This window comes from Chinchilla lanigera, unplaced genomic scaffold, assembly GCF_000276665.1.
Source record: "Chinchilla lanigera isolate Chin_1 unplaced genomic scaffold, ChiLan1.0 scaffold00179, whole genome shotgun sequence".
In the NCBI taxonomy this organism is placed as follows: domain Eukaryota; kingdom Metazoa; phylum Chordata; class Mammalia; order Rodentia; family Chinchillidae; genus Chinchilla; species Chinchilla lanigera.
Genome location: NW_004955580.1, coordinates 500712 through 528560, shown reverse-complemented (window position 1 = coordinate 528560; position 27849 = coordinate 500712). Strand labels below are relative to the sequence as shown.

Here is a 27849-nt window from a genome sequence, read left to right as displayed (position 1 = left end):
CCGGCCCGGGCACGCCTCCCCGCGGGTCCCCAGCCCCGTCGCTACCCTACGCACCCGCCTTCCCCCGGGGCCCCAGCCTGCCGCGCCAGCCGCGTGTCCCCTCCTCGCTCACGGTCCCCGGCCCTGTGTCCTCCGCGGGTCCCATTTGCGTCCAGCTGCGCCGGCGGTGGCTCCCTAAGAGGACAGGCGCATCTCGGTCGCCGTCTCCCCATTGTCTGCAGAAATCCCCAAAGGCTCTGCCCGCGCCTTGGTCCTTGCCTGGCAGGGTCGGTCCCGCGGGACCAAAGCCGCACTGCTGCCCTCCCTGACTTTCTCCTGCCACCACGAGCTCTGCCCCTGCCTGACGCCGGGGTGCCGTCCGCCCCTCTTCCCCTCGGTCGTAAATCAAAAGCAGAATTGTAGGTGACTCCAACAGTGAGGCTCACAGGACGCCCAAGGTGTCTGTGTGGGGCTCCGCAGGTCTCGGCAACTTGGGGCGGCAGATGGAGATTGGCAGGGGCTCCGCCGGGCCTCAGTCTCCCTCCCCACCCCTCTGCCTCCCCAGCTTTTTCTTTGGGCAGCTCTGCGGATGGAGCTCAGGACCCCGCAGGTGCCAGGCAAATGCTCTGCCGCTGAGCTAAAATTTCAAAACTTTAAATTTCTTTTTATTTTGAAGGACAATAGGTTTGATTTGCCTCATGTTTGACCCTTTGATTTTTGTTTGTTTGTTTGTTTGTTTGTCTTTTTGAGACAGGGTCTAGCTATGCTGTTCATTCAGGCTGGCCTTGAGCTCACTTTGTAGCCCAGGCTGGTCTTGAACTCACAATGATCCTCCTGCCTCAGCCTCCCAAGTGCTGGGATTACAGACCTGCACTACCACGCCCAGCATGTTTGCCCCTTTGAGACAAGCCTTGCCATGTAGTCTAGGTTAGCCTCAAATTTACAATCCTCTTGCCTCAGCCTCAAGTAGCTGAGATTACAGGTGTGTACCATTGCACCCCACTCCCTTTCTTCTGAAGGACACCCCTGCTCCCTGTGGACCTGAGCAACGGTTTGATTTTATTGTGGTGATAAAATACCCATAACATAAAACTGCTGTCTGTGACATTTTAGTCACTTAAATTGTTATGCAGTGGCCACCGCCTGAACAATATGCTCACACCCCACAAAGCAACCACCCCTGCTCCTTCCCAGAGCCTCTGGCAGCCATGCCATTGCTTCAGCCCCACGGATCCATTCATTCTGGACATGTCGCTTCAGTGGAATTGCAGCATGTGGCTCTGCACTGCCTCCTTTCCCTCCTATGGGCCCTTTTCACGGCTGCCCATGCGCCCAAGCGTGTAGCTGCTTCATTCCTTCTTTATGGTACTGGTGGTGGAAACCAGGGCCTCACACTGAGCCACATCCCCAGCCCTTTTTGATTTTGAGGCAGGGTCTCACTAGCTAAATTGCTCACTGCCCTAAATTGCTCAGGCTGGGCTTGAATTTACAATCCTCCTGCCTCAGCCTCCTGAGTGCTGTGATGACAGGGCTGCGGCACCATGCCCAGTTCTGCTTAGCATCTTTTTATGTGCTCACTGGGTGTCATTTCTGGGCCCCTCCCATCTCTTGTGCCCTGCCCCCACCTCGAAAGTAGTCTACCTTTAAAATACAAAGGGACCCTGAGCATATTTTTATTTTACTTTATTTTATTTTTTGTCTTTTTGAAATGGTCTCACTATGCAGTTCAGGCTGACCTTGAGCTCACTTTGTAGCCCAGGCTGGTCTCGAACTCCAGTGATCCTCCTGCCTCAGCCTCCCAAGTGCTGGGATGACAGGTGTGCGCCACCACGCCTGGCCTTGAGCACATCTTGCCACTTCCACTGCCACCCCATCCCCGCCTGTGCGCTGCCACATTCCAGCTGTCCTTCTCCAGCTCAGCCTCTCTCAGGAAGCTCCCGCCACCCCCAGCTCCCCCACCATATCCCTTGCATCCAGCCCTGTGCCGGGGTCACTGTCATTGGCCCCTGGGGATGTGGGTGCCACCTAACTTCAGCTCTGGGGCCTCTGACGGGACTGCCGGACCCTTTGTCCTGTAGATGGAGCATCTGGGGTTCCACCACCTGTGCTCACCTCCAGCACACCTGACTGGTCCTCCCACTGCAGCCCTCTCCCCGCTCCACCCCCACCCAGAAACGGCAGCAGCCCCCACCGCGGGCACCTTGGGGCCGCCGCCAGCACAGGGACCTCACCCGCACCCAGGGCCTCTCCCTGGGCACCTGGCCACAGGCCGAGGGCTCAGGCTGGCTGAGCTGGGCTCCTTCTGGCCCTGGCTCTGCCCTCACCCTGCTCCCCTTGGGGCTGGGTGGAGCGGCCCATGTGGTTCTGATCTCCATCCTCTTGTGCTCAGATACTGGGCTGGTGGGGTCAGGGCCATGCCACACCTGGACCACCTACTGAGCCCTTGGCAAACCACCCCCCACTCCCAGTACCAGGTACCGGGATTGGACCCAGGGCCTTCCTAGTGACCTACATTCGCAGACCTTTACTAGTTTTCCTTTTTCTGACTCAGGATTTGGCCAGGTTGACCTGACTGGGCTGGAACTTGGGAGCCTCCTGCCTCAGCCTCCCGAGTGCTGCGATGACAGGGGTGTGCCACCACTCAGGCTCCGCGGATCTTACTGAGACCAGTCAGTGGGAGCCCGAGGGGTACAGCCATTGAGGGGGAGTGGTGCTGTCACTCAGCCCGGCCCTTCTCCAGCTTTCCAGAAAGCACCAGCGTCCCGGCGTTCTTTGGGGGAAGGTGCAGGGTGTATGGGGCCACCACCTGGGAAGTGGGGGCTGGACTTTGTCCCCCTTCCCATGGGTACAGGGGTCCCCCAAGACTTCCTGCCACACCTGTTCCCCAAGTTTGGCTCACACAGACCAGGCAGAGTTCTTTAATATTTTATAATGATAATCCTGCAGTCATATTCTTGTTTTAAGTTTGTGGATATTTATTATTTTCAAAAGCAATGTAGCTATCTTTACATAGCTTTTGGAAAAAAGAAAAAAGTCTCCAATTTCCACTTCCCTTACATAATGATTTTTTTTGTTTTTTGAGACAGGGTCTTGCTATGTATTTCAGATCAGCCTCAAACTCACTATGTGAGTTCAGGTTTTTTTTTTTTTTTTTTTGGTACCAAGAATTGATTTTTGTTTGTTTGTTTGTTTTTTGTGGTTTTTTTTGTTTTTTTGTCTTTTTGAGACAGGGTCTCACTATGCCGTTCAGGCTGGCCTTGAGTTCACTTTGTAGCCCAAGCTGGTCTCGAACTTGCAGCAATCCTCCTGCCTCAGCCTCCTGAGTGCTGGGATTACAGGCATGCACCACCACGCCCGGCTGTTTGGTTTTTTTGGTACCAGGAATCGAACACAGGACCTTGCGCTTGCCAGGCAGGCACTGTGCCTGAGCTATATCCCTGGCCCCTTTATGTGAGTTCAAGCTGGCCTCAAACTCCTGGTGATCCTCCTGCCTCAGCCTCCTGAGTGCTGAGATTACAGGTGTGGGCTACCACACCCTGCTCAGAATGATTTTATATATTCACTCCCAGCTTCTTTTCTCTCTCTCTCTCTCTCTCACACACATACACACACACACACACGCACACTACACCCCAGCCCATAACATCCTTTTGTTTGGTTTTGTTTGTTTGGTTGACAGGGTTATACTATGTATTCCAGACTGGCCTTGAACTTGGCTCTGAGTTGGCCTCAAACTCATGGCGATCCTCCTGCCTCAGCTTCCCGAGGACTGGGATGAAAGGCATGCCATCACATTAAGCAAGTTTTATTGTTATTTATTTTTAATTGGGTCTCTCTGGGGCGCATAAAAATGTTGTGGAATTAGTGGGGATGGCTACATCGTGTTGTGAATGCTCTAAGTGTCAGAAAATTGGATATTTAGAAGTAGTTCCTGAAACCCTTGCCATAAGTTCACATGAACACCCACTGTTATAATTATTTTGGGTGAAGTTACGGAATCAAAGGGTCTGGTGAACCTTTTCAAGGGTCTTTACAGTTAGCGACAAATTAAAAGTGGCCATTTCATGCTTCGGTAAGATTTGGAGCTAGGCTCAGTGCTCCATGCCTGTAATCCTAGTGCTTAGGGGGGCTGAGGCAGGAGGATCATGAATTCATGTCCTACCTGGGCAACTTAGCAAGCACCTGTCTCAAAATAAAAAGTAAAGAGCTAGAGAGGTAGTGCAATGGTAGTGTGCCCCTCGGTTTGATTTCCAGTACTGAAAAAATAATAAAATAAAATAAACCAGCTGTGGTGGTGTACACCTGTCATCCCAGCACTTGGGAGGCCGGGGCAGGAGGATCTCTGTGAGTTCGAGGCCAGCCTCGACTACATAGAAAGACCCTGACTCAGAAAAACAAAACCAAAATGAAATAGAATTGGGAAGGGCTGGGGATATAGTTCAGTGGCATAAGCACCTGCCTGGCAAGTGCAAGGTCATGAGTTTGATCCCCGGTACTGCAAAAAAAAAAAAAAAAAAAAAAAGAATTGGGAAAGTATACCCAGAAAGGAGGCTGGGCTGGGCTGGGGGCTGCAGGGGACACCTCTTTTGGGGCTCCTGGAGCCTGGGTTTGCAAGACTTGGGCAGTCGTGGGTCCTCATGTGCAAGAGGCGGGCACAGTGTTCCCACGCAGTGTGCGGACCAGTCGAACCACATCTAGGCAGAGGGGCCACGCTAAGGCTCCAGTCCCCTGTCCAGGGCCCGAGGTGAAAGCCAAGGACTCCAAACTCAAGTGTGCTGGGGACACAAAGTCCCTAGTTAGGACAAGCGTGGCCTAGCAGGTGGCAGTCTCCAGGGCCTTCTGATTTGATCTCAGTGTGGCGCTTTGAATGCCTGCATTGTGGGTGAGATAAAGGGTCAGTTGCTGGAGAAGCCTGAGATGGCTGTCGCCTCCCACCGTGTCGGGAACAGGTGTGCAAAGCACAGGGGAAGCAAGTTGTGTATTGTACCCATGAGTTGGGCCACGCTGGACGAGGCAGCCTGTTGTATAGTCCCCACTGTCCCAAAGGAGGTAGGTTTGAGCCTGTGGGGGACCTTTTTTTTCTGAGACAGGGTCTCGCTCTGCAGTTCAGGCTGGCCTTGAGCTCACTTTGTAGCCCAGGCTGGTCTCAAATTCACAACGACCCTCCTGCGTCAGCCTCCCGAGTGCTGGGATTACAGGCGTGTGCCACCACGCCCCGCAGGGACCTTTTAACAAGACTTTCAGACAGTGGGCTAGGTGGCAAGTGGCACTGCCCCCACCCCGGATATACGCCAGAGGAAGCAGCTGGACTCCTTCCCTCGGGGACCCCTTTGGTTTGGTCCTAGACCATTGCAAGCACTTCAGCCTTGTCTTAGTTACTCTCTCATTGCTGAGAGAAAACACCCGACACCTAAAGTTAAAGGAGGAAAGGTTTATTTAGCTCAGAGTCTATAGACGTTCCAGTCCATAGCGGCTGGCTCCAAGGCAGGGTGACATGGCAGAGGGCATTGAAGAGGAGAAACAGTCCATGGTGTGGCAGGCAGAAGGCAGCAACAACAAGCAAGCCAGGGCTGACCACAGCTCTTTCTGTTCCTTATTTCTTATCCAGGCTACTCAGGATTAAGGGCAGGGAACACTCACACCGTTCACCCTAGCGCCCTTAATCCTAGCACTGCACCATGAATCAATCCCAGCATCACACACCCCAGATCCAACCACTTCTGGAAAACCCCACCTATGAGCACATGAAGCTTTGGGGGGACATCTAGACACAGCCATGACATCTGGATAAGATAAAAGGGGCACAAAGATGCTAAGGCCCCTTGGTTGTTTTGCTACTTTCTGCCCACCATGTGCTGTGTCTCCTCTGTGATGCCCTCTGCCATACCACCCTGCCTTGGAGCCAGTGACTATGGACCAAAACCTCTACAGACTGAGCTAAATAAACCTTCCCTTCTTATATTGTGGTTGTCAGGTGTTCTGTCTCAGCTGTGAGAGAAATAACTAAGATGGGCCCTTGGCCTTGGGGGCCCGCAGCCCTCACAGGGTGGGTTTGGCCAAGTCACCAGATGCCTGGTCTTGCAGGCACAGCACGGTGGCCGAACAGGATCAGGCTCGCAAGCCCCCGCCTGGAAGTTTGCTGTGGCCTTTGTGCTGGCTTCCTTGTGTGGCTGGCACAAGGCCTGGTCCCCAGCCCGGAATGGCCATGGCGGCTGGTAGTGTAGACCTTTGTCTCCCCGTGGTCTCGGGCAGGCTTTTGATTTCTCCCTTCTCCTGCCCTGCTCATGCAACAAAGAGCAGGCTCTTTACTCCTTCGGGTGACAGTTACCTGCGGGTAACAATGTGACATTAGTTCTAGACCCTGGGTGGTGTGACAGGAAGAGGGGCAGGAAGTGACAAGCAAGTCCTGGGAGGAAAAGGGGCAAGGAGAGATGGAGGGGGGTGGCTATGCCAGAGGGACCGTGGACACTGGACACAGGCTGTCATTGAGACTGCTGGGAGGCCAGGGGGAGGGAGAGAAGGCATCCAGAGGACACTCCACTGTCACCCAGATCCACCTGCCCCACGGTCCCGTGCTGCCAGGCCCGGGATGTGCCACTGGCAGCAACTTGTCCTCTGCGTCGCGCGTGTGTGTACCGCCCCCGCTTTGCATTGGGCTGAGTGGGCCTCACCTTTCCCTGTTAAAAGGAGGGCCCTGTGCATCCCCACAGCGTTCAGCGCTTGACCAGAGCCCTGTCTGTGTTGGGTTTCAGTTCCCTGAGTGTCCCGGCGCCGACCCAGGACTGAATCCACGCCTGGCTCTTGTTTGATGGCTGTCTGCCCGATGTCACCTTTGGGGTGTCTTCTCTGTCCTGACACCAAGGGGGCGGGCAGTCTGTCCTCGTCCCCGGAAGCCTGGGGCCCATGTGGAATGGCAGGGTGGAACTTTCTCCACACTGTGCCATGTGTACCCGTGGCCTGCGGGGCTGGCCAGAGTCCGTGGGCCCCAGGCCTGGGCTGGGAAGCTTTTGCTTTGTTTTGTTTTGTTGGGACAGGGCCTCCCTATGTATTCCAGGCTGGCCTTCAACTCACTTTGTAGGCCAGGCTGGCTTTGAACTTGAGGCAGTCCTCCTGCCTCAGCCTCCCAAGTGCTGGGATCATAGGTGTGGACTACCATGCCTGGCTCATGTAGTCTTTTGTTTTGAGAGGCTGCAGCTGGTGCCGGTACCTTGTGACTGCTGGGCAAGCGTTTTGCCTCTGAGCTACACCCTAGCCTGGAGACACCTTTTCGAGTGAGGCGTGGTGTGCAGGGTGTGGGGGGGTCATGCCACGGCCGGCCCCGCCCCTAGCCCCAGCTTCCTTGCTCAGTGCCCCTGCTTCCCCATGGTGTCGTGGCCTGCCCCCTCCCCTTGTCACAGTCAGTTTCTGCCCCCCGGGACACCCTCTTTACCTCTTGGGACCCACGGAGACCTGAGAGGAAAGAGGGGAGGCTGAAGGCGCTCCAGGCTTCCAAAGCAGAGCTGCCTGTGTGCAGAGCTTACCCAGCCCAGCGGGCCTGCCGTCACCGTCATGTCACCAGCCATCTCTTGATGGTCCCTGATTCACGGTACCCAGCCCCCACCAGCCTGCTCTGCACTCTTCCAGGGCCTCTCTGGGTTTCCATAGCAACACCGCTGCTGGGTAACGATTTCAGGAAGAAAGGCATCCGTGTGATTCTGCCTCCCAGCGCGCCAGTGTCCCGAGTCCCACCATGTGGGTGCCCTGCCTGCCTGCCTGGGAGTGCGGGAGCCGCCTCTGCATGCAAGCGCAAGAACAGGCCACGTCTCTCTGCTGCCACCCAAGGTGGTGCGGCAAGGTGGCTCACCTGCCAGCGGGCTGTGGTGGCGCACACTTGGCATCCCGCCACGCTGCAGGATGAGGTGGGGGTATTGGGAGTTTGAGCCCAGCCTAGGTTATTTAGGGAGTTCGAGGCCAACCTAGGCTACATGGCGAGATCTATCTTTTGTTTAGTTTTGTAGCGCGCAGGGTCGAAGGCGGGGTCTCGAGTATGCTAGGGAAGGCTCTACCACTGAGCATATCCCTGCCTGGAGAGCCTGTCTCGCTTCCTGCGCATGGACGGAGGGCAGTCGTGTGCAGTAAAGTCATTGGAACGTGGTGAGGCTTCAGTGCTCATGGCCTTTGTTTTCAGTAGTGTCCTTTGCGTTCCGTTTCTACACTCGCCGTGTTGGCAATGGCTGTCTCTACCAGCGGGCTCCAGCTGCTGCTGTGAGGGCTTCGCACCACTTCTTGCGCCTCTGTCAAAGGCCGCCAGGGACAGTACCTCTGCTGGACATCCTGCACGGCCTCTCTCCAGCAGCCACACTAACCGCGGCTCCTTCGGCCCCAATGTTCTCCTACGCTTTCCCACTATACATGGCAGCACACCAGTCATCCCAGTACTCTGGGAGGCTGAGGCAGGAGGATTGCCGCAAGTTCAAAGCCAGCCTAGGCTACGTATCGAGACCCTGTCTCAAAAAAACCAAAGCAAAAGAAATGCACTTTTCAGAACATGAAAACTGGGGGAAGAAGGGAAAGAGAAAACAAATGATTACCTACAAGGCCATAATGAAATAGCAGAAAGGTAACTGTGGACACTGCTGCGGAGGCCAGGAGGGGACCGGGACCACCTGGCCCTGGGCTGTCGTGTTCAGCCACTAACACACAACTGTGCAGCGTGACTCCATGTTTCTACGAGGAGGGCAGGGAGGTGGTGTTGTGAGGACAGGTGACAGGAGGGACCTTGCAATGTGCAGTATTGGGATGAGCGCAACCCCAGCGTGGGGTCCTCCTGCTGACTCGGCCTTGGCGATGGGTACTTCCCGCCCTCTGCCCACCCACTTCCCTTAGGCAGTGATGTCTGTCCTTGTGCCCACTCCTGGGCATGGCCTTGTCAGGCCCAGAATGGCTCTTCCAGGCTGCTTCCCAGGGAACGCTGCATGACCCCCCACACTGCCACCTCCACTCAGGCCCTCCTGCTTGCCACTTGCGTGCCTGGCTTCTGGTGGCATTTGTGACCTGTCCCTTCTCTACTGGCCTGCAGCCCATGAAGGGCACTGCTCCCCACTTCCACCTGCCCCGGCCCCGCCCCTGTGCAGCCCTTCCTGGCTGTGGTCCGGATGTGGTCCCTTCTCCAGGCTGAGCCTCAGTTTCCACGTTTTCAGAATGGACGCAGGGTTGTTAGGACTCACAGTTCAGGAGGGACTGGCCTCTGGGGCCTCGCCCGAGCCTGGCCTGTGGCCGGTGCCTGAGAAACAGTGGTGAGTGGTAGCTAAAGCTGCCTCCTCGCGGTTCCACAAGGCAGACTTGCATGCTCTTTCTTTCTCTCTGCCCCCCCCCTGCTCTCCCTCCCTCTCTCTCCTCTTCCCCCATCTCCTCTCCCTCCCTCTCCTGTCTCCTCTCTCTCCCTCTCTCCTCCCTCCCTCTCTCCCCTCTCCTCTCCCCCTCTCTGTCTCTGTCTCTGTCTCTCATGCAGGGGATAGACTCAGGGCCTGTGCATGCAGGTGAGTGTGGTACCCCAGAGCTGCCCCCAGTCCTCATGAACATCCTTCTCAAGTGTGAAAGCCTTGGTCTTTTGAAGGTCGGTTGCCACGTGCAGACACAGACCAACTCGCTACGCAGTTGTTTTGTTTTTTCTTTTCTTTCTTTTCTTTTTTTTTTTTTTGAGACAGGCTCTTGCTAGGTAGTCCAGCTTGGCCTCGAACTCACTATGTAGCCCAGGCTGGCCTCGAACTTACAGAGATCCTCCTGCCTCAGCCTCCTGAGTGCTAGGATGTCAGGTGTGTGCCACCATGCACTGTACTGTGCAGCTTGTCACTCTTCTCCCTGCTGGCCCTCCTTCCCTCCATGTCCCGGTGCACAGCATCAGCTGAGACCAGCCCTGTTGTGAGGGATGTCAATCAAGCTCATCCCCCTGCCATGGCTCCTGGGCCTCAGCGCTGCCCAAAAGAGATGTAGACCCTTGTGGGAGGGGACAGCATGGCATGGGCAGCTCCTGCTGAAGGAAGCTCCTGCGCTCACAGTGCCGGGACACTGGGTCATCTGCCTGCGGCGGGGCCCAGCGAAGCCCAGAGCTCTGTCTGTGGTGGAACGGTCGGGTGTGGGCCGGCCGCCCAGACCCCCACCTCGGCCTCACCAGCAGGCGCCCCGAGGGCCCTCACCAGGCATGTCTCTGCCGCAGGTGAATGGGAAGGAGCTCTCCAAGCTGTCTCAGGAGCAGACGCTGGAGGCCCTTCGCACCTCCAAGGAGCCCCTGGTCATCCAGGTGCTAAGACGAAGCCCCCGCCTGCGGGGTGACAGCTCCTGCCATGACCTTCAGCTGGTGGACAGTGGCACTCAGACCGACATCACCTTTGAGCACATCATGGCGCTGGGCAAGCTGCGCCCGCCTACCCCGCCCACAGGCATCCTGGAGCCGTACGTCCTGTCTGAGCTGTGAGTTGCCCTCAGGAGGGCCCCAGGCCTGCTCCAGAGAGGATGTACCAGCGGCACTGACAGGGCTCTGGCCTGTGCCAGACCTGACTCAGCCTACCTGGCTTGGGCTCAGGCACCACCAGGCCTCCAGCCTTGGGCTCCTGCGGCTGGCTGGGGAACCTCGCTGCTCCTCCATCCTCTGCCACCCCACCCATGGCCTCTGCCTCCTCACGGGCCTCACCCCTGAATCTTGTCGTATCCCTGTCCCATTCCTCCACCTGCTCTGCGTCCCCTCCATCTCTTCAGCCTCTCTCGGCCCGCCTGGAGATAAGAGAGGGACAGAAGTCTGTCCTGTGCAGGCGGAGGGGTGCCTGTCTGTTCTGCACATGGCCTGGGCCTGGGTAACTCCTGGGGGCGCTGCATGCATGGGCTGGTGCTGGGAGTAGTGGAGCGCCCGGAGCTTTGGAGAAGTCAGTGCCCAGTGCAGGGATGGGTGGGGAGAGCTGGGCCTCGGCTTCTGGGGATGCACATGGCCCAGGAGCAGGGGCTTCTGGAGGAGGCACGGCGACCCACATCCCCCCACCAGAGCGCACACAGGGCAGGGCTGCACGCCAAGCACACTGGGACTGGCCAGCTGGGACTGGGTTCTGGGGTGCAGGGAGCAGCCAGCATGCCTGACACCCGCCTTCTCCTGGGCAGCACCCCCATCAGCCATGAGTATTATGACCCGGCAGAGTTTATGGAGGGCAGCCCACAGGAGGTAGACCGCATGGATGAGCTGGAGTACGAGGTGAGCTCGGCCTGGCTCCCGCTGCCCTTCCCAGATGCCCTTGCTCACGTGTCTGGCCAAGTCGGGGAGGGCGCGGGCGAGGTGTCGAGTCGCGTCTCTGTTGGTGAGTCTGTGTCCCTGCATGTCTGTGTCTCGTGCATTCCACGTGTCCGTATGTGCTGTGTGTCCCGTGTGCCTTGGGCACTTCCTGGTAGGGGAGTCCCCGAACATGCATCACCCGGGATGGTAAGAGAAGGGAGCCCTCAAGGCCAGGCACTGGACAATCAGCTCAGGTGACCGTAGGGCCTCGGGGGTCAGGGCCAGGCTGAGGCTGTGTGGCCAGCTACGGGCCTCCTCGCTCGTGCACACAGACGTTCTACCTCTGCTTCCTCCCACCCTCACGGCAGGAGGTGGAGCTTTATAAAAGCAGCCACCGAGACAAGCTGGGCCTGATGGTGTGCTACCGCACGGACGATGAGGAAGACCTGGGCATCTATGTTGGAGAGGTATGGGGGCCGCGGCAGGGCAAGGCCAGGGCAGCTGGCAGCTTCACTGTGTCCAGCAACCTGTACCCAAGTGCTGGTTCTCTCCCACATCCTGTGGCCAGTCCCTGGGAGGTAGCAGGGGCTGATGTCTGTGTATCGAAGGCGGGCACACAGCTCCCCAGAGCCTCTCTACTAGCAGTTTATTCTTTGCATTGTTTTGAGACAGGGTCTGTCCTCACATGGCTGGGATGACAGATGTATGCCACCATGCCTAGCTCTGTACTAGCAACATCCTAGTCGAGCTAACCTTTTGAATGGGAAATGGCCCACTGCCCATCCAGCCCCCCAGGCTGATGTTCTTGGCCCAGCCACTGGCGGAAAAGAGTAGGCTCCCACGCAAAGGAGCACGGGAGTGGTGGGGGAAGGGAGCGTTGGGGAAGGGGAAGGGCACAGGAGCGTCCCAGGCCCCAGCACCTCTGCCTGGCTTTCCGGAGCTGTAGTGGGAATCAGAGGGTATTTCCGGTTTGCTGGCCGGCCCCGAGATGAGGCTGCCCCTTCCCGCTGCACGGGCCACCTTAGGAGCCAGGTCCGAGATACATATGTGTTCTGCAGGTGAATCCCAACAGCATCGCAGCCAAAGACGGCCGGATCCGCGAGGGGGACCGAATCATTCAGGTGAGCCCCGCCCATCGGCCCGCCCCTAGCCACGCCCACCGAGGCCTGGCCTGCGGCTCAGCGGCCCCTAGTGGCTCTCGCGCTCCCGTGGGATTTGCCTCCCTTCCCTCCTGTCCTCTCCCAGGCCCCTTCCGCTTGTTCACACCTGCCTGGAGCTCAGGAGTCTGGCCCAGCCAGCACCCACCCCACAGGGCAACTGTAGCCCGTGTCCTTTGATTTTTCCCTGGCCTGTCCCAGATTAACGGCATGGACGTCCAGAACCGAGAAGAGGCAGTGGCCATCCTGAGCCAGGAGGAGAACACTAACATCTCCCTGCTGGTGGCGCGGCCCGAGAGCCAGGTGTGTGCGCTTGCCTGGCAGGGCAGCCTTGGGGCCCTAGCCTGGGGCTTTCTGCCTCGGAAGCTGCCGATCTACCGCAGACCTGGAGTAGGTGGGGAAGAGGACAGGGGGTTGCAGCCTCTGACAACCCAGTGGGCTGGGGTCCCCTCTCCTGGCTTGTTTCATGTCCCTGAGAGTGTGGTGGCCACGGAACCAGAGGGGCTACTTGGGGGAGGTCCTGGCAGTCACAGGGATGACTTGAACCTGTGTGTGCAGCCCGCAAAACGGTGGAAGGACAGTGACCGGGATGACTTCCTGGATGACTTTGGCTCTGAGAATGAGGGGGACCCATGTGCCCGGAAGCTGAAGTCACCCCCTGCCCAGCAGGTGAGGACATGAGGAAGGGGTGGGGCAGGCGGGATCTCGGTGTCCCACGACCCTCAGTGGCCCTCCCTCCCGTGACAGCCCCTGAGTGTGCCCATCTTTCCGCCCCAGCCTGGAAATGAAGAGGACAAGGGGGCCCCGGAAGCGGGCCCAGGCCTGAGCAACAGCCAGGAGCTGGACAGCGGGGTGGGCCGGACTGACGAGAGCACGCGCAATGAAGAGAGCTCAGAGCACGACCTGCTAGGGGACGAGCCCCCCAGCGCCACCAACACCCCCGGGACCCTGCGCAAGTTTGGCCTGCAAGGGGACTTGCACTTCAGCATGGACTCGCTGCTGGCAGAAGGTGCAGGGCTGGGTGCAGGAGACGTGCCCGGCCTCACTGACGAGGAGTACGAGCGCTACCGGGAGCTGCTGGAGATCAAGTGCCACCTGGAAAATGGCAACCAGCTGGGCCTGCTCTTCTCAAGGGCCTCGGCGGGCAACAGTGCCCTGGATGTCAACCGCAACGAGAGCCTGGGCCATGAGATGGCCATGCTGGAGGAGGAGCTGAGGCACCTGGAGTTCAAGTGCCGCAACATCCTGCGCGCACAGAAGATGCAGCAGCTGCGGGAGCGGTGCATGAAGGCCTGGCTGCTGGAGGAGGAGAGCCTGTACGACCTGGCGGCCGGCGAGCCCAAGAAGCACGAGCTGTCCGACATCTCTGAGCTGCCTGAGAAGTCTGACAAGGACAGTACCAGCGCCTACAACACGGGGGAGAGCTGCCGCAGCACCCCGCTGCTCGTGGAGCCCCTGCCTGAGAGCCCACTGAAGCGGGCTGTCACTGCTGCCGCCAGCAACTCCAATTTGAACCGGACCCTCCCTGGTCCTCCCATCACCAGCGCCCCCAAGGTGACCCCCGCACCAGGGAGCCCTGCCAAGTTCCGGTCCCTCTCCCGGGAACCCGAGGCGGGCCGGAGGCAGCACGCGGAGGAGCGTGTCCGCCGGGGCCCCAAGACTGGGGTGGCCCTGGAGCGGATGGGCCCTGAAGGCAGTCCTTACCTGTCGAGACGCCACCGCGGCCAGGGCCAGGAGAGCGAGCACTACCACAGTTGCGTGCAGCTGGCCCCACCACGCACCCTGGAGGAGCTGAGCCATGGTGCCTTGGGCCTGGCTGGCGGCTCCCAGGTGGGCAGCGTGGCAGCTGGGGCCGAGGCACCCCGTATGGAGTGGAAGGTGAAGGTGCGCAGCGATGGCACTCGCTACGTGGCCAAGAGGCCTGTGCGCGACCGGCTGCTGAAGGCCCGGGCCCTGAAGATCCGGGAGGAGCGCAGCGGCATGACCACGGATGACGACGCAGTGAGCGAGATGAAGATGGGCCGCTACTGGAGCAAGGAGGAGCGCAAGCAGCACCTGATACGCGCGCGCGAGCAGCGGAAGCGCCGTGAGTTCATGATGCAGAGCCGGCTTGAGTGCCTGAGGGAGCAGCAGAGTGGCGATAGCAAGCCCGAGCTCAACATCATCGCACTGAGCCACCGCAAGACCATGAAGAAGCGGAACAAGAAGATCCTGGACAACTGGATCACCATCCAGGAGATGCTGGCCCACGGCGCGCGCTCAGCAGACGGCAAGCGGGTCTACAACCCCCTGCTGTCTGTCACCACTGTCTGAGCCGCCCAGGCAGCCCTCAGCTTCCCTTGGAGTCTGATGTGTGTGTGCACCGCGTTCCCGCACCTCCTGCCTGTCCTTGTGCGCACGGGGAAGAGAGGGGATGCTCCTTTCGCATGGCCTACTTCCTTCTCCCCAAGTAACCGGCCGGGTCGACAGCCAGCCTTGAGCTCCGCTGTGCGTGTGTCCCCATGCTGGAGGCAGGGAAGCCGGTGCGAGGTGACAAGGACTAAGCACAAGACAGCATCCAGCTTCGTGCTCCCTGGAGCTGCAGTGATTCGTAGAACAAAGGCACCCCGGTTTTTGTGGTTTTTTTCCCTTTCTGTGCTTGCTGATAGTTGTTTTTCTGTATCGTGGCTCTGCCGTGGGCGGGCAGCTTGGCCGAGGGGCAGAGGTGGAGCCCTGTGTGCCGGCTGGGAAGGAGTTGGGGGGGAGCGGAGGGAGGGTGGGGGGAGGGGGGCGGGAGGAACGGGAAGCAGCTCCCGGCGCCTGGCAATGACAGGCCGAATGGGGAGCCTGGATTCAGCTTGCTCAAGGCTCACTCCTGGGGGCCGCCCCCTTCCCCAGTGACCAAAGGAAAGCGAGACTGTGGGGACAGAGGGACAGTGTCCATCCGAGAAGTCACTGCCCCTGGGTCTGTGCCGTGCCGTCTGGGGCTGGGCCACTTAGATGTCAGGCGGGGTGAGAGGCCAAGCCCCGTCAGCAACACGGAAAAACCTCAGACCCCTCAGCCTGGAGAGGACTCGGTGAGAGGCAGGTGGGCTGGGCGGGAGGGAGAAGCCCCAGCCTCTTCCGCGTGTTGCAGTATGCAACCATGCTGCCTGTGCGCTGCCCTGTGCTTGGAGGCAGACGGCTGCCACACCCCTGCCCCACCTGCATCTTGAGAATAAAGCAAGCTGCCTTTTTACTAACTGAATCACAGCCTCCGTGTTCATTCTCGCCATGCTGCCATGCCGCAAGAGCTGTTGCTGCATGAATTCCTAAATGTCGCTGGATGTGGTGGTGCGCACACCTGTCAGGCCAGCACTAGGGAGGCTGAGGCAGGAGGATCACTGTGAGTTTGAGGCCAGCCTGGACTCCACAGTGAGTTTAAGGCCAGGCTGAACTACATAGTGAGATTGTCTCAAAAAATAAAACCCTTAACCAACCAAACACCCAAAAGAACTGCTAACTGCTGAGTTCCAAGCAGGAGGAAGTTGAGCCCGCTGCCGGGAAGGTCAGGTCACAAGGGTGCAGTGCTGCCTGTCATCTGGCAGTCGTGCCCGGGACACTCAGCCCACATGGATTCCAGCAGAGACCAGTGCCAGCTGCCCAGAGCTGGAGTCCCTTGGCTGGCTCAGAAGAGGCAGTGCCAGGAGGGCTGGCTATAGCACTAGGCACCATGACCTGCAACAGCCATCGCCATCAGGCCAGGGGTGGAGCCAGCACCAGGGAGCAGTGGGTGGCAACGGCTGCCAATGCCCCTGCCCCAGCTGCTGCTGGCACAGGGTGCTTGCTGCTCGCTCCTCAGCGGCCAGGGGAGCAGCTGCACGCCCCCTCCTGGCTAGTTCCTCTGCTGGCACATCCTGGTGGGGTCCCCATCTCAGCCAGCTCCCCCAATGCTCCTTCCTCTAGGAGCATGTGCTCAGGTGGTCCTGAGGCCCTCTCCCCGACACCCTGGAGCGAGCAGTGTTTCATCACAGCCATAGCTGGAAGAGTTTACTTGGGACTTGCACCAGCCTCATGGACCCCAAGGTCCTCAGTATCCCATGGGTTGCCCATGGCATCAAGTGGCCGGTGCCTGGCACATGCCAGGTGTGCTCACTCTGCTGGTGGCAGTCACCCGTGACACAGGAGTCCCTAGGAGGAAACAGGGCTCTCAGGTGAGGGTGATTATTTCCCAAGCATCCCGTGCCGAGCCTGATTTGGGGCATTAGGGTGTACAGGTCGTGGCACAGGTAGCAGCCGGTGCTGCTGCTCAGCAGGCACAGCGCTTCTGTGAGGCTCATGCCCCGGCTCTGAAGCTGGGTGCCTTGTAAGAATGAGGCTGCTCTGCCTCTGTGAGTCACCAGCAGCACTGCCTGCCAGCCAAGGTAGGTGCCACCCCAAGAGCATGTGTGGCAGGGCAGCCTGCCCCACTGCCTGCCAGCCCAGGCGGGCCCACGAGGCCACAGGACCCAGCTGGAACAGGATGCCACGAGGACAACCAGCCCTGCTTGGGGTCCCACCGAGGGCAGGAGGACGTGTGCTGGGACAGAGGGGACAGCAGCCAGAGCAGACACAGAGGTGGTGGGCACGGGGTGAGGTGGGGCCCACAAAGTGCTCCTCCACCCAGGTGGATGAGGCTGCACTGCCTCCCAGAATCTCCTTTTCTGCTTCCACTTCCACGAGAGGAGGGCACTCATGATGGACAGACACTGTTTATTGAAAGAAGCAAGGGAGGCCTGGGCCCCCGTCAGGCCTGGATGTGGCTCTTGGCGCTGAAGGCCAGGTAGTAGATGATGAGGCCAATTACTGCAGCCAGCACCTCCGTAGAGACCCAGGGCCCATTCCAGGTGCCCTGCAAGGAAAGGGACCGAAAACTGCCTCAGAGGCAAGCATCAGCCTGTCACCTACCCTCAGGGGTATGGAGACATGCTGGCCAAGCTGAGTGAGATGGCACACGCCTGAAATCCTAGCACCCTGGGAGGCCAAGGCAGGAGGATCACAAGTTCAAGGCCAGTCTGGGCCACCTAGCAAGACCTTGTCTCCAAATTAAAAAAACAAAACAAAAAGACTGGGGACATAGCGCAGGGCAACAGCCCTGGGTTTGATCCCCAGTGCCACAAAACAAAGCTGGTAGAGCTGTGGCTACAACAAAAGCCTGATTCTTGGTCCATCTCCACCAGGCCAGGCCACTCACCCGATGGTCCACACTGACTGTGAAGAGTGGCGGGATGATGGAGATGTCCTCATTGTTTCTCTGTGCCTGCACGGGAGGAGCCAGGTCAGGGGTGCTAGGGAGCATGGGAGGCAGGGACACTGGCAGGGGCAGCAGAAGCGGAACATGCCCTCTCTCCTGGGACTCAGCCCATACTCGCCTTCCTCAGGAGGCTGTAGGACTCCTCATCGAAGAATCTGACCTCATAGGTGCCTGCGTGCGCGTTCTTGTGGTCCAGGCTCCAGGACACCTGGGTGGATACAGTGGACATGTGACGTAGACCCCCAGGACCTGGCCCACGTCCCCAAGCCCAAGCCCTGCTCCAGGGCCCATTCATGGCAGGCAGCTTGTCCCCAACCCTGGACTTGGCCTCCCTTACCTGGTATCGGCCCACATCCTGGCCCCGAGTGACAGGGAACTGCTTTCCACTGACGTCGGCATAAAGAGCCATGTTCTGCTGCGAGGACAAAGGGCAAGTCACTGCTGCCCCCCTCAACTGCAGGGAAAGGCTCCACCCTGCTGCCTGCAGCAGGCTCGGACTACAGGCTGTCTAGCAGGGGCCCCTTGCAAGCCTGTTAACTGTGCACAGGGGTGGCTGGATGGAAATGTCCCCCTCATGCCTGGAGCCTGTAAGCAAGGACCTGAGGTCACAGGTGCCACACAAGCTGCCCAAGGGGTGTTTAACCCAAGGAATGTAGGGCCCAATAGAGGCCCAACTTCCTTCTTTGGACTTCAGGGGCCAGGGATATAGCTCAGCGGCACAAGCACCTGCCTGGCAAGCATGAGGTTGTGAGTTTGATTCCCAGTACCAAGAAAGAAAAACAAAATGGACTTCAGGGAGGCCTGAGACCAAGATCATCATTTTTGAGACAGGGTCTTGCTCATGTAGTCCAGGCTGGCCTTGAACTCACTACGGAGCCCAGGATGGCGTCAAACTCACAATGATCCTCCTGCTTCAGCCTCCCAAGGGCTAAGATTATAGGCGTGCACCACCATGCCTGGTTCCAGGATCCTCAACCTTGATTTTATCTTTGAAACAGAGTCTTGGTACATAGCCAGGCTGGCGTCACACTCCTGACCCTCCCGAGTGCTGGGATGACAGGTGTGTCACAGTGCCTGGCTAGGGCTTCTCAATCTGGAACTTACGTACACACCAACAAATACTCCCACAAACAACAACCAAAAAAAGGGATGGAGGGACTTGGGGGGCTGAGTGTGGCCCTTTCAGTTCCAGACAGTCATTCGGCAAACAGTGGGGTGTCCACCCAGTATTACTGTACGCAGGCACACCATGCCAAGGTCAGGAAGGAAAATGCTTGTGAAGCTGGGCGTGGTGGCACACGCCTGTCATCCTGGCACTCCAGAGGCTGAGGCAGGAAAACTGCCACGAGTTTGAGGCCAGCCTGGGCTACATAACAAGACCCTGTTTCAAAAAACCAAAACACAAATTAAAAATAAGAAAACGCTAGTAAGGTACTTGCTAGGATCTGCTCTCGCCCACATGCCCGAATTGGAATCCCATTCTCCCTGTCGCCAGTCCTTGGGGTACTGTCGACTGCCAACGAGCAGCACTGCCCTGTCCCCCCACCCCTCCCTGGGCCCACCTGAACCCTGTTCTTGCACATCAGCGAGATCTCCACGATGAAGACGGTTTCAGTAGAAATGACGGCGTCTGAAGTAGTGTAGTAGGAGGGGGTGATCTGGGGCTCCATGCAGGCCTCTGCTGTGGGAGGAGGCGGCACTTGTGTGTGCTGAGCCCAGACCTGGTCAGCGGAGGACATGGGGGGTCCTTCTGCCCTGCCAGGGGAGCTCTGAGGCCCAATCCCAGGGTGCAGAGGATGGTGGAAAGGGGGGTAATGGCCACAAAGGGGGTGAAGAAAGAACACTGAAGGCGCTGCAGAGGCGGAGCTCAACATAAGGTCGAGGGAGGAAGTGGGTGTGTTGGGGTATGCATACGTGTGCGTCCCTAGCCTTGTGATATAGAGGCCATCCACCTTCATCCACAGCCATGCAACGCCCAAGCGGATCACTGAGGACATCTTTGGCAGAGACACCAACGGGGGTGCTGGCAGCCCCAGGGCCTCTCAAGATGGGGAGAAGGCTTTGTCCCCAGCCAGCTGACAGGAGAGCAGGCCTGGCCCCAGGAGAGGGAGGGCTTTGGGTCTGGGCGGAGGGGGACAGGGCTGGCAAGGGTGGCAGGGCCTGGCTCTCAGAGGCCAGATGCCACAGGCCCTTCTGGGCCCTGTCAAGCTGGCCTTTGTCCTGTGGAGAGTTTGTCCATTCAGGACACCTCTGGCTCCAGCCTGCAGAATTCTTGAGGGGCAGGTGGGAAGGGCCTAACAGCAAGTGCCCAGGAAAGTGTGCATGCAGCAGTCAGCCTCTGCCCAGCCCAGGCCCGAGCCCTGACACAGCTGGGTGCCCAGCCCAGGCCCGAGCCCTGACACAGCTGGGTGACCATCCACACAACGCCTGGACTCCAGGCCGACCTGGATGCCACCACCAGGTGTTAAGCATCCCTGGTAAATGCAGATCAGGGATCCCGCGGCTCAGCTCTGCTGAGAGCTCTGGACGGATGTGCCAAAGCCTCAGGGAAAATCAAGCCTCTGGCCCAGCACTCAAGGCCCCTGCTCACCAGCCAGCTTCCTATCTAAGTCGCCCCCTGTCCCTGCGCTCTGGCCTTCTGCCTGGACGAGCTGCTCGGCGTCACTTAGCTCTCACTTCTCCGGGGAGCCCTGGCCTGCACCGCACCCACCACTCTGCCAGCTCCCGGCCGCCAGCCCTGTTTCTCATCGCCACTGCTCGGCGACAGTCCCTCCGAGAAGTCACCTTCCCTGCTGGAGGTGATGGCAACGAACACAGTGTAGAGGAGGAAAAGGTGTAGGTGTCGCTTCCAGCAGCCTGCCTGCCGGGTCGCCGTGTGTGGTGCTTTGGTGGCCGCCTCTCCGAAGAAGGCCCGGACTCCCGCTTGGCCCACACCCTCTCCTCCCCCGGTACCACTGCCGTGGGGCTGAGGCTCGCCTGCAACAAGCTCCCACCGGGCTGCTACCTGAGCAGCAAGACAGGCCGCACAGCAGGAGCAGCGCCAGGACGCCGAGAGATGCCGCGGTCGCCATCGCCTCTTCTCTGCCCAGCGGAAAAGAGAGCGCGCTGCCCGGAACACGCGCGGCAGACGAGGAAGCGCGACGCGAAACTGCCGCTGCGGCCAATCGCACGCCGGCGGGCCAGGTCGGGACTCGTGACGTCACCAGCGACACTGACGTGTCCCCTCCTGGAGCCGGACGCCCAGCCTGCCGCCTCCCCCAAGATGGCGAGCGCAGGGGCAGCAGCGCTCTGGCACCGGAAGGGGGCGTGGGAACCGGCCGGCCGCGCGCATGCGCAGTGCGGGGCCGGGAAGGGGGTGGACCCCGGAATTTCTCGCCCAGTCGACTCTCGCGAGAACAGTGTACACACCCTCGGCGGCTCTCTCTGCCATGGCGCTGAAGGTGACGACGGCCGCCGCCGGCGCTGCGAAGGCCGTGCTCAGGCCAGCCCTCCTCTGCCGTCCTTGGGAGGTGAGTGGTGGGCGGGCCACGGGAGAGCCACAGAGCTTGTTAGGGGGCCTCGCACCCCGTGGGGCCGGGACGGTGCAGCGGCTCTGAGCGGCCTGGTGTTGGATTGGCTGCGGGACTCGGGAGGGGCGGGCAGAGGCCCGCGCGCGTAGCTCATTGGCCGCTTCCTCTGTCAGTGAGCGCATTGGCCGAAGTTGGCGCTGATCTGGAGGCAAGGGTCTCTGTCTGGTGGCGGGGGCTGAGGACAGGGTGGGAGGCTGCGCCGCAGCTGCTGAGTGTCACCTCCTTCGCGTCCTTGTGGGTGCTCTCTCGAGGCCGTCACGTGTGCTGGCCCGCCTTGAATACCCTATTGCAGGACTGCGTTCCTCTTCGGGTTTCTTTGTGGTGATAGACCACTTTGCCACCTGTCCCTCTGGAAGTGGAGAATCCGTTTTTTCCAGTCATCCCGATCACTTCTCATTCTTAGATCCCCGGATTCCCCCTCCCCGAGCACCCAGGGTGGGCAGGAGCTGATGGGCCCTGGAGGCTGTGGGGACTTGCTTCCTTGGTTCTCAATGTAGAATCCTGATTATTCGCGTCCAATTCTTCTTACTCATGTTTAGGACGAGGGCCAGTCCCTTCCTCTCTCCGGGTTCCCTTTCCTGTCTATCCAACCAGAGGGATGGGGACTTCTCAAAGGATCCTGCCAATTCTGACCTTCCAGAACTCCATGATTTTGTTGATGCTCCCTGGGGACCTTTCTACTCCTGGGTGTAACTGCTCTGTCCTCTGGGGAAGACTATGCTTTCTGCAGTTTTCTCTAAAATGCTGTCCTCGGGCTGGGGATTTAGCTCGTTGGTGCAGCACCTGCCTGGCAAGTGCGAGGTCCTGAGTTTGATTCCCGGTATAATATAAATAAAATAAAATAAAATAAAATAAAATGCTGGCCTCAAACCAGGTGTGGTGGCGCACGCCTGTAATCCCAACACTTGGGAGGCTGAGGCAGGAGGATCACTGCCAGTTCAAGGCCAGCCTGGACTACATAGTGAGTTCAAGGCCAGCTTGGACTACATAGCGAGACCCTGTCTTAAAAAAACCAAACCAGAACAAAACAAAACAAAAAACCCCAACTTTCTGGCTTCTCCCCCATTGCTTGTGAGCCGGCACATCACATACTGTAGAGAATCTCTAGGTGCCCTGGAGGCTCCCACAGCTAGGCTTCTGCAGGCTCTGGAGGACATCTGTCAACCCCTGCAACTTCCCACACCCCCTGTGTGTGTACATGCCTGTGTGCTTGCTTGTTGGGGTAGGGGTTGGGGCAGAGAAAGGTTGGTGGCCAGGCAGGGTGTTGCCCTGAGCCTGGCTGTCCTGGGTATGGAAACCCTTCTAAAAGAACACCAGATCTTGGGTCTTACTTGTTGGGACCTCCTAGGGAAGCGCGTGATGCAGCAGAAACCTTAGTTAGAAGTTTCAGTAGAGTGTGGAGTATCCAGCTCTCTAGCAGGAGTGTGTGCCACCCTGGACCCATGGCTTTCTGGGGAATTGCTGAAGAATGACAGACATGCAGGATGCCTGTGTGTACGCCAGCCTGCTGTACACAGGGCATCTTTGCTCATAGCATCCTGTGGGTGTCAAAGCCTTTGTAATCTGTACACCAAAGTCGGGGAGATCTCTGTCTAGGGAGCTCTTGGCACTTTGGTGAGAGCCCCATGGAGCATCTAGCCCAGAAAGCAGATGCAGGAGAAGTTTATCCCTGGTGGTGATAGTGCCAGCTGTGGCCAGGGGTGCTCAGCCCTGAGCCTAGCCAAGGGCAGGCCCTCAGGAGGCTGGCTCAGTGGCACAGCTGAAGCCCGATGGGAATGAACTGCCAGGAACGGCAGGTTCAGCCCTGCATCCCCCAAGGACACCAGTCTTGAACTCTGACCTGCGGCACTGGGAGGGTGGAGGTGCCCTGCTGGGGCCTGTGACCAGCTCCCATGCCGCCTCCTATCCCATTGCAGTAGGTGCTTCTCTCACATGGCTTTCAGATGAGGACATGAAGCTGTCTTGAGAGTAGCGGATGGTGGAGTTGGACCACTCCCTGGTCTCCACCTGTTTCTTCATTTTCAGGTGTATTTGTGCACTCAGGCAGCATCCCCTGCGTCTCAGTGCTGGGCCAGACACTGTGCTGGGTCTTGGAGTGATGGGGCTGGGCGGGAGGCAAGATAGTGCTAGCCTTGGGAGGCGCCCTGGGCTGGGAAGGTGGCACTGCCTCCTGGAGGAAGGGCTATCCAGGCCACCTTCTGCAAGCTCCTGTGGCAAGCCTAGGGGTGCCCGAACCCGGCCATCGGCAAGTGCTGGCTGCAAACCCAGGTGGCGCATGGGACAGTGAGGTGCCCTTGGGGCTCTGGCCCTGTGACCACCCCTCTGCCCCTAGCTCTTGGGTACACTCCACCCAAACCTGCCAACCTCAGTCTCTCCTCCTGCCCAGAGCTAGGCCAGCCCTTGGCAACTTGACTTGCGGGCCAGATGACCAATGTGGCATTTGGGTTTCCTCTGCCAGGTGCTAGGTGCCCATGAGGCCCCCCGGAGGCACATCTCCTCGGTGAGTACCTGCCTGGGGCATGCGGGGCCGTCGGGTATATAGGAGTCTGTGTGCATGCCCACCCATGCTTCTTCACCCTGGCCCTCGTGTCCTCAGAGGCAGTGCCTGAGGTGACTCCTGCCTCCCCCTTCCCTGAGTTGTGCTAGACGGTGTCTCCGTCTCTGTCCCCAGGAAGCAGGCCCGGCCCTCCAGTCACAGCCTTGCTCCTCTGACCTTGTCTGACATGTGTGTTCTTTCTTTCTGTCCTCTCTAGCAACAAACCATTGTGAGTATTCTCCTTTTCCTCTGTGTGGGCTGTAGGGGCTTCACAGTTGCTTTGGGGTTGACCCACGTCCACTTGGGTGTAGGAGCTGCTGCTGCGCAGGTAGCCTGAGACAAACAGCCCTCTCTGGGATGGGCGTGCCCAAGTTGGCACCTCCAGATCGGCTGGCTTGTGGGATCAGTGATGGTGGGAAGAGGGGCGCTGGCTCGAGGCCCTAGGTGCTGAGCTGGGGAGCGTGGGAGGCACCTAGAGCCTCGTCCCCACCCTCTCCTTCCTTGCAGCCTCCGTCGGCTAAGTACGGTGGGCGGCACACAGTGACCATGATCCCTGGGGACGGCATCGGGCCAGAGCTCATGCTGCATGTGAAATCTGTGTTCAGGTATGAGACCTTGGCTCCCCTGGAGGCGGGTGTGCCCTGGACACAGCCAGCGGGCCCTGGTAATTTTAGCGAGAGGGCCTTTGCCTAAGAACTTGGTGTGGCAGTGGCAGGAAGCCCTGGAAACCTGGGCCTCTGATCTTGCCAGGCTACCCTGGTTATGGGGAAGGTGGTGCCTGTCCTGCTAAGAGCATGCACTGCAGGGGTGAAACATGTCCTCATCTGTTGGCATGGTGGGCTCAGTCCCCTTCCAGCCACGGCTGGGTTGAAGTAAATAGCCACAGGGGCGAGGCCTTTGTCCATGGCAGCCTGGGCATGCTTCCTGGAGGAAGAGGCTTGTGAGACCCCTCGCTGGCCTCCCTGACCTGGCTCTGCCCCAGGCACGCGTGTGTGCCAGTGGATTTTGAAGAGGTGCACGTGAGCTCTGACACTGATGAGGAGGACATCCGCAACGCCATCATGGCCATCCGTCGGAACCGCGTGGCTCTGAAGGGTGAGGCTCGCTGGCTCCGGGGCTCTGGGTGGGAGCCTGGGAGCGCCTGTGGGCACTGAAACTCAGGCTCCGCGGCAGTGGCTGTAGCCAGCTGTGGGAACTCCCTCCCACCTCCTCCTTCCCCCTGTGGCACTCACCCTGCTGGGGTCTTCTGTACAAAGCAGGGTCCCCGAGAAGCAGTTTTGTGGCCCCTGCCCATTGGCCCTTCTTGACCTCCACGTTTCTGCAAGTTCAGCCCGCGGTGCTCTGTGTGGGGGTACTCTGTGTGAGGGCTGTGAGCAGGAGAGCCCAAACCTGGCGATGAGTGGGGGCACTGACGCGCCGGCTGTGGGGTGCCCAGGCAGGAGCAGCTCTGAGGGGCGGGTGGTCTTGGTGGGCTTCCAGAAAGGCCTTTCTGCTTGGCGCCCTCTGACCTCCTTTCCCTGGCTGCTGCAGCAGCCTGGCCTCCTAGGCCCTTCCTTCCCTTCCTCTGGGGGCCGAGCTGTGGCCTCTCCCAGGTGCTCCTGCCTGCCCTTGTGTAGGCCCATGGGCACCTCAGTTTGGGGCCTTGGCAGTAACCCAGTCCGGGGTCACCTTGTGGGTGCTGGCCTGGCCAGCCAGGCTATTGGCAGAAGCAATGATCGCTTTCTGTTGAGCCGTTCTCGGGGTGAGGAATGGCAGGGGTCCTGCCAGCTGCCACCATTTTTGTTCTTCAGTTGTTCATTCATTTGGTAAATACCTAGCAGGTGCCTGCCACGGGCTGGGTGCCCCCCGCCCCCCCCCCCATCACTGCGAGCTTGCATTGGTGTCCCATGGGGCATTTGGCTACAGGAAGCCATCTCTTCCAGTGGCCGCAGCCTTTAGCATACATGTCCTACACCAGGAAGGAGACAGTGGTGCGGCAGAGTTTGAGGGCCTCTCTAGCCTGCCTGTCTTGTTTTGGTTCTGCAGGCAACATTGAAACAAACCATAACCTTCCACCATCCCATAAATCCCGGAACAACATCCTCCGGTGAGAACCTTGCGTGTGAGGAGGTGGCCCTCGAGGCCCAGGGTGGGCTGTGCTGGTGACCGTGGCCTTGACCAGCTACCAGTCGAGTCTATCCTGCTTCTTCCTCTGTCTTTCTCCCAGCACCAGCCTGGACCTCTACGCCAATGTCATCCACTGCAAGAGCCTGCCCGGAGTGGTGACCCGGCATAAGGACATAGACATCCTCATCGTGCGGGAGAACACAGAGGGCGAGTACAGCAGCCTTGAGCACGAGGTGGGCACAACGGGGCCTGCTGGGGTCCTGGGGAGCGGGAAGTGAGCCCAGCCGTGATCAGCCCTGGGGACAGATCTTGAGGAAGCCAGGAAGAGGTTGGCTCTTTGAGAGGGCTGTGCCCAAGGGAGGGGCCAAGAGTCCTTGCATGGGGGCCGCACCTCACCGCACCCCCTCTGCTGCTCGGCAGAGCGTGGCAGGAGTGGTGGAGAGCCTGAAGATCATCACCAAGGCCAAGTCCCTGCGCATCGCTGAATATGCCTTCAAGCTGGCCCAGGAGAGCGGGCGCAAGAAGGTGACAGCTGTGCACAAGGCCAACATCATGTACGTCCGCATCCCCCACCACCCTGCGCGTGCCCCAAAGCGCCTGGAGTGGCCCGCTTGGTCTTCTCTTGGAGTTGGGACTGGGGACACTGGCCATCCATCAAGTGGCATGCCCAGGGAGGTCTGTGGCTGTACCACCATCCGCGCTTTGGAGAGGAGGAATGGGGCTGTGCTGGTTTGTTGATGGGGGGGTTAGAAGTTGGTCCCCAGCCTTTTGCTGACCAAGGTGACCAGCCAAGCTGGTGTCCTCTGTCTCCCTTTCCTCCCCCTAGGAAGCTGGGCGATGGTCTCTTCCTCCAGTGCTGCAGGGAAGTGGCTGCCCGCTACCCCCAAATTACCTTTGAGAACATGATTGTGGACAACACCACCATGCAGGTAGTCACCCACCCGGCTCCAAGACCTCCTGCCCTGGGTGCCTACACGTCTCGTACTGAGCCCTCCTCACTTACAGCTCGTGTCCCGGCCCCAGCAGTTTGATGTCATGGTGATGCCCAACCTCTACGGCAACATTGTCAACAACGTCTGTGCAGGGCTGGTTGGGGGCCCGGGCCTTGTGGCTGGGGCCAACTACGGCCATGTGTATGCCGTGTTTGAGACGGTGAGTGTATGGGTGCAGCCAGCATCCTGCGCTTGAGTGGCTTGTGGGCCTGCTACTTGGGTCCCGTCTCTCCCCGTGCAGCCCTGGACCCATGAGCCACCAATCTTCCCCTTGCTGTCCCTGGCTCCCTGCTGTTCTCTGTCAGGGATAGCGCCTCTGCTGGACACGTCCTACCCACCCTGTTGCATCCTGCTTTTCCCAGGCCACGAGGAACACAGGCAAGAGTATCGCCAACAAGAACATTGCCAACCCCACGGCGACGCTGCTCGCCAGCTGCATGATGCTGGACCACCTCAAGTAAGTGGTGCCTGGTGCTTGGCGCTGAGCCCCCGCCAGCTCCTTGGGCCTGAGCGCCAATGCCACTCTCCTCCTCTAGGCTGCACTCCTATGCCACCTCCATCCGCAAAGCTGTCCTGGCGTCCATGGACAATGAAAATGTAAGGTTATTCCTGCTCCTCACACTGGCCCCTAGTTTGCGTTGGGCAAGTATGAGCCACCCGAGGGGCTGGGCGGAGGGAGTTACCACTGCCCTCTTAGTGTCAGTTCCAGGTCCTGCCACCTACAGGCGGGATGGTGGGCAGCTGGGGCTGCGCAAGGGTGGGAAGGTGTCAGTAGGCCTGATGTGCCCACACTTCCGGTCTCCTACAGATGCACACCCCAGACATTGGGGGCCAGGGCACCACATCCCAGGCCATCCAAGATATCATCCGCCACATCCGCATCATCAACGGCCGGGCTGTGGAGGCTTAGGTCCTCTCCCAAGATGGCCTTGGCCATTCCTGCGCCCCTGCGCCCAGCACTGCAGCCGGCTTGGTGGCCAGACCCCAGAATAAAGTGGCTTCCGTCTGGCCCTACTCCCAGAA

General features: G+C 59.2%; 3 protein-coding genes across 9 annotated transcripts in view; 2 read left to right on the top strand and 1 right to left on the bottom strand.

Moving 5' to 3' along the window:
* Window positions 1-15598, top strand: part of Pdzd4 (PDZ domain containing 4) — a 22949-nt gene extending 7351 nt beyond the window's left edge. The window contains exons 2-8 of one of the 3 annotated variants that reach the window (XM_005414156.1): window positions 10175-10410; window positions 11107-11197; window positions 11584-11682; window positions 12274-12336; window positions 12574-12675; window positions 12931-13041; window positions 13150-15598. In XM_005414156.1, the coding sequence (XP_005414213.1) occupies window positions 10175-10410; window positions 11107-11197; window positions 11584-11682; window positions 12274-12336; window positions 12574-12675; window positions 12931-13041; window positions 13150-14685 (2238 nt within the window). In that variant the 3' untranslated portion in view covers window positions 14686-15598. Of the gene's footprint in view, window positions 1-10174; window positions 10429-11106; window positions 11198-11583; window positions 11683-12273; window positions 12337-12573; window positions 12676-12930; window positions 13042-13149 lie in introns of all 3 variants that reach the window. The other 2 variants (XM_005414155.1, XM_005414157.1) reach the window with 2 other exon arrangements.
* A 1464-nt stretch (window positions 15599-17062) lies between these two features.
* On the bottom strand, window positions 17063-20889 carry Ssr4 (signal sequence receptor, delta). 4 transcript variants are annotated; one of them, XM_005414154.2, is made up of 6 exons: window positions 20628-20889; window positions 19186-19304; window positions 17961-18035; window positions 17742-17831; window positions 17564-17629; window positions 17063-17221 (listed from the first exon to the last, which is right to left on the bottom strand). In XM_005414154.2, the coding sequence occupies exons 1-6, from the start codon at window positions 20692-20694 to the stop codon at window positions 17117-17119; spliced, it is 522 nt and encodes a 173-aa protein (XP_005414211.1). In that variant the 5' UTR covers window positions 20695-20889; the 3' UTR covers window positions 17063-17116. The 4 variants fall into 4 exon arrangements, with proteins under 4 accessions (XP_005414211.1, XP_005414210.1, XP_005414209.1 ...); XM_005414153.2 differs by having other exon boundaries at window positions 17961-18038; window positions 20628-20886; XM_005414152.2 differs by having other exon boundaries at window positions 19186-19301; window positions 20628-20776.
* A 159-nt stretch (window positions 20890-21048) lies between these two features.
* Window positions 21049-27849, top strand: Idh3g (isocitrate dehydrogenase 3 (NAD+) gamma). Of its 2 annotated transcripts, XM_005414148.2 has the most exons (13): window positions 21049-21132; window positions 23651-23692; window positions 23946-23957; window positions 24236-24333; window positions 24711-24823; window positions 25754-25814; window positions 25935-26067; window positions 26255-26388; window positions 26661-26763; window positions 26840-26986; window positions 27189-27283; window positions 27363-27423; window positions 27635-27849. In XM_005414148.2, the coding sequence occupies exons 1-13, from the start codon at window positions 21052-21054 to the stop codon at window positions 27734-27736; spliced, it is 1182 nt and encodes a 393-aa protein (XP_005414205.2). In that variant the 5' UTR covers window positions 21049-21051; the 3' UTR covers window positions 27737-27849. The 2 variants fall into 2 exon arrangements, with proteins under 2 accessions (XP_005414205.2, XP_013365166.1); XM_013509712.1 differs by lacking the exon at window positions 23946-23957.